General features: G+C 47.0%; 1 protein-coding gene across 1 annotated transcript in view; it reads left to right on the forward strand.

Moving 5' to 3' along the window:
* OSTN (osteocrin) overlaps positions 1-8,499 on the forward strand; it is a 45,545-nt gene extending 37,046 nt beyond the window's left edge. Inside the window, exons 2-5 of the mRNA XM_039369104.1 lie at positions 371-466; positions 2,408-2,619; positions 5,724-5,817; positions 8,172-8,499. Of these exons, the coding sequence (XP_039225038.1) occupies positions 371-466; positions 2,408-2,619; positions 5,724-5,808 (393 nt within the window). The 3' untranslated portion in view covers positions 5,809-5,817; positions 8,172-8,499. The remainder of the gene's footprint in view (positions 1-370; positions 467-2,407; positions 2,620-5,723; positions 5,818-8,171) is intronic.
* Positions 8,500-9,670: the final 1,171 nt, after the last annotated feature.

Consider the following 9,670-nt stretch of genomic DNA (forward strand, 5'->3'; position numbering starts at 1 on the left):
AGCACGATCGCCATCTGGTGGTGAATTGGAGCACAGCAGTTTTCACAAGCACCTTTACCTTTCCTGGCCCAGAAATGGGTGCACGTTAAAAATAATTTTTTTTAAAAATTTTAATTTAGAAAATTAAAATGCAAATTTATAAGAATTTTTTTTTACAAAACAAAACAAAAGATTAAAAATGAGCATTAAAAAAGAGAAAAAAAGCCTAGTTCTCCGCTGTTTCTTTTTTCTTTCTTTCTTTCTTTTTTAAATGCATTCAAAAATATCGTGTGCCCTCCAGGAAAAACTCAAGACTGGGCATCCCCTAGCAACATCTTCCTGTAAATTTAAGAAATGAACTGTGTTTTGTTTGTTTGTTTGTTTTTTGCAGATGCAGGCCTGCCAGCAGAAAGCAGGATATCTCATCCTGACCCTTCTACTCCTTTGGCAGCCCAGGAGAGCCTTCCAGACACAGAGCATTCAAGAGGTGAGGGTGGTGGTGGTGGTGGTTGAGCTGGACCCTCTGCCTGTGGCTGGCCAAGATCACTGGGTGGTGACATGCCCTGTCCTGTGGCTTTCTTGCTTGGGGCGCCCTCATGTGGTCTGAGTTTCTCCCCCGTCAAACTTTCCAGCGTTTTCAGATATGTTCATGTGTATTAATGGAAAACGGATGGAGGAAGAGAAAATAGCAAGGGAACAGTCAGATAAGAGATAGCTTAGCCCTCACTGCATAATGGGCAGAGAAAGAGTACAGAAGAGAGCAACAAAGATGAGCAGGGGACTGGAGGCTAAAACATATAAAGAACAGTTGGGATTGGGTATGTCTAGTTTAATGACAAGAAGGACAAGGGGGGACAGGATAGCAGCATTCCAGTATCTCAGGGACTGCCCCAAAGAAGAGGGAGTCAAGCTATTCTCCAAAGCACTGGAGGGCAGGACAAGAAGCAACGGATGGAAGCTGATCAAGGAGAGAAGCAACCTGGAACTAAGGAGAAACTTCCTGACAGTGAGAACAATTAAGCAGTGGAACTACCTGCCTCCAGAAGCTGTGAATGCTCCAACACTGGAAGTTTTTAAGAAGAGACCGGACAGCCAGTCTAGGGTTTCCTGCCTGAGCAGGGAGTTGGACTAGATGACCTCCAAGGTCCCTTCCAATATCGTCATCATCATCATCATTATTATGAGGATCAGAAGGAACCTTTCCTAGTTTCTTGGGCTCCAAAGGAGACGGTGGGAGATTTGTACTCTCAGACTTACAAGACTGTGTTAATGTAGCTTTAGGGAACAGTCAGATAAGAGGCAGCTGAGCCCTCATTTGCATAATGGGTGGGGCAAGAGGCTTAGGAGGGACCCCCCCCCTGGTTTCTCAGACTGTATAGGCCAGGGCTTTTCAACTTTTTCACCCATTGTACCACTTTTAGGATATGGCAACATCCAAGTACCACCAGTCACCTAGCAAGGGGTCAAAAACTTGACCCCCCTCCCCCAAAAAAGGAAAAAAGGGATAAAGTACAGGTAGTCCTCGACTTACAACAGTTCACTTAGTGACTATTTGAAGTTACAATGGCACTGAAAAAGTGCCCCCCAAGTTACAGCCGAGCAAGACACCTGCCTCACTGCCCAGCCACGCTCTTCCTCCTGTCCGAGGTTTTCATTGTTGTGAGCATTTCTGTTGAGGATTGACAGCGAGGGTGGGGTGGGGGAGAGTTTGGTTTTTATTTCCCCCCCCCAAACTCCCAGAATTCTTCAGCAAGCATGCCTGGCTGAGGAATTCTGGGAGATGAAGTCCACAAGTCATAAAAGGGCCAAGTTTGAAGACCCCTGCCCTAAAGTATGGAAAGTACCTAGGACAGTGGTTCTCAACCTGTGGGTCGGGACCCCATTTGGGGTCGAATGACCATTTCACGGGGGTCGCCAAACCATGCTGTCCGCCATTTTTTTCCCTTTTCCCTAGCTGTCCTACTCCCTCTTATTGGTGGCCACACCCACTTGGGGATCACAACAACATGGGGAACTGTATTATGGGGTCACGGCATTAGAAAGGTTGAGAACCACTGACCTAGGACATACACTCACAAGCAAAACACACATGAGCAAAAATGAATCCCAAGGTAATTGACTTCAAGAGGGAGATGAAGAAAGAAAAGGGCAGAAGAATATTGCAGGATCTCTGTTTTGGGTTCCTCTGCTTTCTGAGGTTTTCTGATAATTCAGGCAGATTTTTTTTTCTGGAGGGGGCCTCCTTGATATGGATTTGTCAATCTTTTCTGGGACAATTATCAGGTCTGTAACTTAGGATTTGTTTTCCAGTCTACTGTTAAAAGAGGGGTTGCCTTTGTGAAGTAACAAGGACGTGCGTAGGCTGGGACAGAACAACCTTCTGCCTAGGTAGCCATTGTCCCTCACTCCATACTCTTTCATGTCACAGCAGCCCCTGGATCCCGCCCTCGCCCCTGGCCCAGGACGTCTTCCTCCTTCCAGGGAAGAGAAGTCCACGACTGACCTGGTGGCCAAAATGTTACTCCTGAACGAGCTGGTGTCCCTGGAGAACGACGTCTTTGAGACCAAGAAGAAGAGGAGCTTCAGCGGGTTTGGCTCACCACTTGACAGACTTTCCAAGGGCCTGAAGACCAAGCAGAGGTGGGTGTCACCCAAGCTTCTCCTGCTTCTTCACACACGCCGTTCTTGAGGTGGTTGGTGACCACGATCATGAAGATGGTCTCCATTGTTGTGTCCAACTCTTGGCGATTCTGTGGGCCTTGTTCTTGAGGTAGTTGATGACCACGATCATGAAGATGATCTCCATTGTTTTTTCCAACTCTTGGCGATTCTGTGGGCCTTGTAGTCTCTCCCCATCTTCCAATCTTGCTTCTTTGTGTTGTTCTGTGCTCTGGCTGGGTGTCATCTTTGATGGGGTGTCCAGCCACCCTCTTCTTTGGTGGTCTGGTTCCCTTTTGCCACTAACTCTTCCCACCTAGATGGGGCAGGTGTTTCTCTGTATGGAATGAACTGGATGGAAACTGATCAAGGAGAGAAGCAACCTAGAATTAAGGAGAAATTATCTATCAGTGAGAACAATTAACAATTAACCAGGGGAGCTGCTCCGTCACTGGAGGTTTTTAAGAAAAGACTAGACAGCCATTGGTAGAGGGTCTCCTGCTTTTAAGAAAAGACTAGACAGAAATGGTAGAGGGTCTCCTGCTTTTGAGCCAGGGGTTGGACTAGAAGACCTCTGAGGTCTCTTCTAACTCTGTCCTTCTATTATTCCTTCCTTCCTTCCTTCCTTCCTTCCTTCCTTCCTTCCTTCCTCCCTCTCTCCCTCCCTTTCTTCCTTCCTTCCTCCCTTCCAGACGGCTTTTAAGAAGAGACATCCATTGGTCTGGAATGGTCTAGACTCAAGTCTCCTGCTTGAGCTGGAGGTTGGACTAAAAGTCCTCCAAAGATCCCTTCCAACTCTTTTATTCTGTTATTCTCTCCTCCTTCCTTCCTTCCTTCCTTCCTTCCTTCCTTCCTTTCCTCCCTCCCTCCCTCCCTCCCTCCCTCTTCCTCCCTCCCCCCTCCTCTTCCTCCTTTCTTTCTTTCTTTCTTTCTTTCTTTCTTTCTTTCTTTCTTTCTTCCTTCCTTCCTTCCTTCCTTCCTTCCTTCCTCCCTCCCTCCCTCCCTCCCTCCTTCCTCCCTCCCCCCTCCTCTTCCAGACGGCTTGTAAGAAGAGACATCCATTGGTCTGGAATGGTCTAGAACAGTGGTTCTCAACCTGTGGGTCGGGACCCCATTTCGGGTCGAACGACCATTTCACGGGGGTCGCCAAACAACGCAGTCCGCCATTTTTTCCCCCTTTTCCTTAGCTGTGCTGCTCCCTTTTATTCTATTGGCTTTTGAAAGCCAATAGAAGAGACTCTCTTGAATAGAGTCTAATTCTATTGGCTTTCAGAAGCCCATAGGAATTGTCCAGGCTGTCTCTGCCCTGCTGAGCCCGCCAAAAGTCCCAGTCTGCAAACGGTGCTGCACCAGTTGAGTAGTCCTCGACTTACGACCGGTTGAGTAGTTCTCGACTTACGACCGGTTGGGAGTCGCGGCATTAAAAAGGTTGAGAACCACTGGTCTAGAATCTCCTACTTGGGCCAGGGGTTGGACTAGAAGACCTCCAAGGTCCCTTCCAACGCTCTCCTTCTGTTATTGTGCATTCTATTTGGGAGCCAAGTGAACGGAGAACATGACGGAATGAATTTTGAGACATCGGCATGAAAGGGACTGAGAAAAGGCAAAGAGGGCAATTGAAGGAGAGGTTACATAAATGCCCTTGTCACAGGGAAAAAACAAACAAACAATGACTATAAATGGTGCCCAAATATTGGGAAATGCTCATTCTTGGTGTGAGTAGAAAAAAAATGGGCATTAGTGGGAAAGGAACTGTTAAGAACTGAAAATGCTTTAGTGATGGAGCGGCTGTGCAATTGGCCCAGTGTGGTTGTGAACGCTGAAGCTGCGCCCGACCATCGGAAGAAAGTGGGGATTGTGGTGCAAAGAGACAGGAAGCCAGAACGAATGCGGGGGGGAAAAGAAATGGGGGCACTTTTATTCGGGAAGGGGCTTAAAAGGATACTCAAAGGATACTCAAAGGTGAGCAAATCTGGGAAGGCCGGTCGATCGTTGCAACGCCACGCAGGAAGCTTTGCTCTTTAGCCGCTGGCCGAGAAATGAATGGATTTCAGAAATGTTGTTTTGCCCGCTGCCCTTTTGGAAAAAAAAGGAAAAAAGGGGGGGAGAGCAGCACCAAACAAACGGAGGTGGGTGATGGAGCCTTTTGTGCAAACCTAGAGCAGAAGGTTGATTTCGGAAGGAGTTCAGAGCAGTGCCTGATGGGAGCAAAACATTGGAGAATGAATGAAATTCCGTAAAGAGGATTCAGTGGTGAAGCAATAACAACAACAACAACAACAAAACAACAGTAATAGTAATAGTAACAGTAATAATAATAATAATAATAATAATAAATCTATGATGTTCCTTTGTTTGTTGAACACATTGATGGGTGGATAGAGGTGGACTGTAAGTGGAGGGTCCTGGTGACATTAGAGGTGCACTGGGTGGGGGGGATGGAAATAGGGGGATTTTGTACACAAGTGGGGTTTGTAGGGAGGAGGAGGAGGAGGAAGAGGGGGGAGGAGGAGGAGGAGGAGAACTGTGAGGTCCTTGGTGCTCTCTGAGCTGGGTGGTTTTCTTGTGGACTTTTCATGACCCAACTAGGTAACATCATCAGTGGTAGAAGGAAGGGGGGGTTGTGGAGAGGAGGAGGAGAAGAAGAAGAGAAAAAGAAAGAAAGAAAGAAAGAAAGAAAGAAAGAAAGAAAGAAAGAAAGAAAGAAAGAAAGAAAGAAAGAAAGAAAGAAAGAAAGAAAGAAAGAAAGGATTATGGGGTCTTGGTTCTCTCTGAGCCTGGTGGCTTTCTTGCAGACGTTTCATGACCCAGCTAGGGAACACCATCAGTGCTACAAATGGGGTTAATCTCCTCCTCCTTTTTGCAACCTCCCCTCCCTTCCAGCACTATGATGTTCCCTAGTTGGGTCATGAAACGTCTGCAAGGAAACCGCCCAGCCCAGGCACCCCACCGTTCAACCCTCAGCTCCAAAGGTCCCCTTTTGTTGGCTAGCAGGAAGGGGGTGGGTACGGCGGGGGTCCCCCCCCCAGGCCTGAAAGAAGCTCCCCCCCCCGAGTCCTCTTCCTTGACTCCTCTTTTCCTTGCAGGAAAGTCGTGCAGCTGCCCAAGAAGCGGTTTGGGCTCCCTCTAGACCGGATCGGAGTGAATCGCCCGAGGAGCTCCAGAGGGTAGGAGAAGCCGGTAAGAGCCAGGCAGACGGAGCCGACGGAACTGTGCGCCACTACGCCCTCCCCCCCCCCCGCCTTCTCTGCCTCTTGCGGGATGCTGGGGATGGGGGAGGGGCGGGAGGAAGGCCCAGATTCCCTTTCCCTTCTCTGCCTTCCATGGGGGGGGGCAATTCTTGGGCGCCCCTTGGGGAAGTCTTGATCTCCTCCCCTGGACCCCCCTCGGTGGGCTTCAGAAGACCCCCTGTGCGGGGCTGGGACTGGGGGGATTCAGCTTGGAAGGCTGAGCTGGGACTTTGGGCTAAAAGGAAATTAATTATTTTATTTTATTTTATATTTTTTATTTTATATTTTTTATTTTATTATTCTATTCTATTTTACTTTATTCTTTAATTTTTTATTTTATTTTATTATTTTATATTTTTATTTATATTATTTTATTTATTGCTTTATTATTTTATTTAATTATTTTATTTATTTATTTTTTATTTTATTTTATATTTTTATTTTATTATTCTATTCTATTTTTATTCTTTAATTTTTTATTTTATTTTATATTTTTATTTATATTATTTTAATATTTATTTTATTTATTGCTTTATTATTTTATTTAATTATTTTATTTATTTATTTTTTATTATTTCATTTTATTTTATTATTATTTCATTTTCTGATTTTTTTAATTTTAATTATTTATTTTATTTTGTTTGTTACTATTTTGTTTTATTTTATTATTTTATTTTATTATATTGTTTTATTTTAATTTTATTATTTTATTCTATTTTATTATTTTATATTTTTATTTATATTATTTTAGTATTTTATTTATTACTTTATTAATTTACTTTATTATTTTATTTTATTTATTTTATTTGTTTATTTATTTTATTTTATTATATCATTTTCTGATTTTATTTTACTTTTATTTATATCCCACCTTGATTATTTTTGCAAATAAGGTGGCAGGCATACCTAATCCTTCTGCCTCCTCCTATTTCCCCCACAACAATCCTGTGAGGTGGCTTAGGCTGAGAGAGAGAGAGAGGGACTGCCCAAGGTCACCCAGCTGCCTTTATTTATCTAAGGCGAGACTAGAACTTGCCGCCTCCTGGCAATTGGCTCAAAGTCCCCCAGCCGGCTTTCATGCCTAAGGAGGAAGCATTTGAACTCAGGGTCTCCCAGTTTCAAGCCCTCTGCCTTAAACCACTAACCCAAGGGTAGGCAACCTGGGCTCTTTTATGACCCGTGGACTTCAACTCCCAGAATTCCTGAGCCAGCCATGCTGAGGGGAAAGGGAGAGGTTTCCAAGCTGAGCCAGGCTGGCTCAGGAATTCTGGGAGTTGAAGTCCGCAAGTCATGAGGGGGCCATAGTTCCCCCATGCTGGCTGAGGAATTCTGGGAGTTGAAGGCCACCAGTCATGAGGGGGCCATAGTTCCTCCATGCTGGCTCAGGAATTCTGGGAGTTGAAGTCCAATAGTCATGGAGGGGCCATAGTTCCCCCATGCTGGCTCAGGAATTCTGGGAGTTGAAGTCCGCAAGTCATGAGGGGGCCATAGTTCCCCCATGCTGGCTGAGGAATTCTGGGAATTGAAGTCTGCAAGTCATGAGGGGGCCCTAATTCCCCCATGCTGGCTAGGAATTCTGGGAGTTGGTCCGCGAGTCATGAGGGGGCCATAGTTCCCCCATGCTGGCTCAGGAATTCTGGGAGTTGAAGTCCGCGAATCATGAAGGGGCCATAGTTCCCCCATGCTGACTCAGGAATTCTGGGAGTTGAAGTCCGCGAGTCATGAAGGGGCCATAGTTCCCCCATGCTGGCTGAGGAATTCTGGGAGTTGAAGTCCAGAAGTCACAAAAGAGCCAAGGTTGCCGACCCCTGCACTAGCCCAAACTGGCCCTCGTCAACTTCAACTCATATTTACCTGCTGAAGCTAAGTATCCTGGCCAAAATCTGGTGCAGCCCAGGAAATTCGGACTGCAAGACTCCTAGCCAAGATCGCCTCCTGCAGACCGGAGGCCTCGGATTCGGTTCCTGCCAAATCTGGAGACAGGCCCTGCATGGTCCCTTTTTCTCGTGGGACAAAAGAGAGAAAGAAATTCAATGCATCTGGAATATAACCGTTTTTTAATTAATCCAGTTTCATTGCAAGGGTGTTTCTATGGAAACAAGCCTCGGTAAAGCTCTTTATTCCCACCCACCCCCTTTGGGCAGTTGGGTGGTCTGCTCCCTCAGCTTCCAGATGCAGCCCCTCCCCACATGCCCACCTACCCAAAAACAAAGGCAAGGGGTCTGTAGTTAGGAAATTCGTGTTCAAGGCTGGAAATCGGGGAAGCTGATCCTGATTCACTTTTCCTGACTTGCTTCCCTACAGAGTTCCGGGTGGAACCCGCCTCCTGGGGGTCTCCCAGGCCTGGAGAAAGAGCTACGGTGACCCTCCCCACTCACCGTCCTCCCCCTCCCCAGCCCATCCCTTCTGACCACTTCGCAATGAAGGGACGCTTTTGTTAAAACTGCTCCTGTGTCGTTCTCCACCTAGGATTTCTGGCTGATTTCGTGCACTGGGTCACACTGGTGTTCACTGACTCTCTGGCCTCTTGACAAACAGGCACAGAAAGGCTGTGTGTGTTTGTGTGTGTGTGTGCACATACTGTGTATAAGAACCGCATTGCATGCCCTTAAAACAAAATAAAAAGGACGGCTTCGGGAACTGGCAGATTCCTGAGCTGTTGTGACGTGTTGATGTCCTTCTTCCTGGACCGGTTCACAAAGTTCTGAGCACAGTTGTGGAGGGCTACAAAGCTCTTTCCCGCCTCTTCACGGGGAGGGGGGTGGGAGGGGGGATTCTGGGAAGCGAAGCCCACCCATCTTCCAGCTGCCAATGTTGAGAAACCATGTGGGGTCCTGGGTGTTCTCTGAGCTGGGTGGTTTTCTGGCAGACGTTTCATGACCAAACTTGGTAACGTCAACAGTGCTAAAAGGGATGATAATGTTACCGAGGTGGATCATGAAGCATCTGCAAGAAAACCAGACAGCACCCAGGACCCCACAGTCCTCTCCCTCTTCCCCCTCTTCCGCCCCCTCCCTTCTAGCACTGATGATGTTACCTAGTTGGGCCATGAAATGTCTGCAAGAAAACCACCCAGCACAGAGAGCACCAAGGACCCCACAATCCATCTTTCCTTCCTTCCTTCCTTCCTTCCTTCCTTCCTTCCTTCCTTCCTTCCTTCCTTCCTTCCTTTCTTTCTTTCTTTCTTTCTTTCTTTCTTTCTTCTCCTTTTCCTCCTCCTCCTCCCTGCAAACCCTTCTCTCTTCTGGTTCTGATGATGTTTCCTAGTTGGGTCATGAAATGTCTGCAAGAAAGCTACCCAGCACAGAGAGCACCCAGGACCCTACAGTCCTCTCCTCCTCCTCCTCCTCCTCCTCCCCCTCCTCCTCCTCTCCATAAATCCCACTTCCTTCTAGCACTGATGATGCTATCTAGTTGGGTCATGAAACGTCTTCAAGAAAACCACCGAGCTCACCCAGGACCCCATAGCCCTCCTCCTCCTCCTCCTCCTCCTAGCACTGATGATGTTCCCTAGTTGGGTCATGAAATGTCTGCAAGAAAGCCACCCAACTCAGAGAGCAACAAGGACCCCACAGTCGTCATTGTCATCATCGTCGTCCTCCTCCTCCTCCTCTCTGCACACCCTTCTCCCTTTTAGCACTGATGATGTTACCCAATTGGGTCATGAAACGTCTGCAAGAAAGCCACCCAGCTCAGAGAGCCCCAAGGACCCCCCCCCCTTGAATCCTGAGCTACAAATATTCTCTTCCTATTGGGAAACCCTGGCCCGCCACTCCATTTATCTGCTGAAATGAGTTCCCGAG

Source organism: Crotalus tigris, unplaced genomic scaffold (genome assembly GCF_016545835.1).
Source record: "Crotalus tigris isolate CLP2741 ecotype Arizona unplaced genomic scaffold, ASM1654583v1 scf7180000020968.1038771, whole genome shotgun sequence".
NCBI classification, from domain to species: Eukaryota; Metazoa; Chordata; class Lepidosauria; order Squamata; family Viperidae; genus Crotalus; species Crotalus tigris.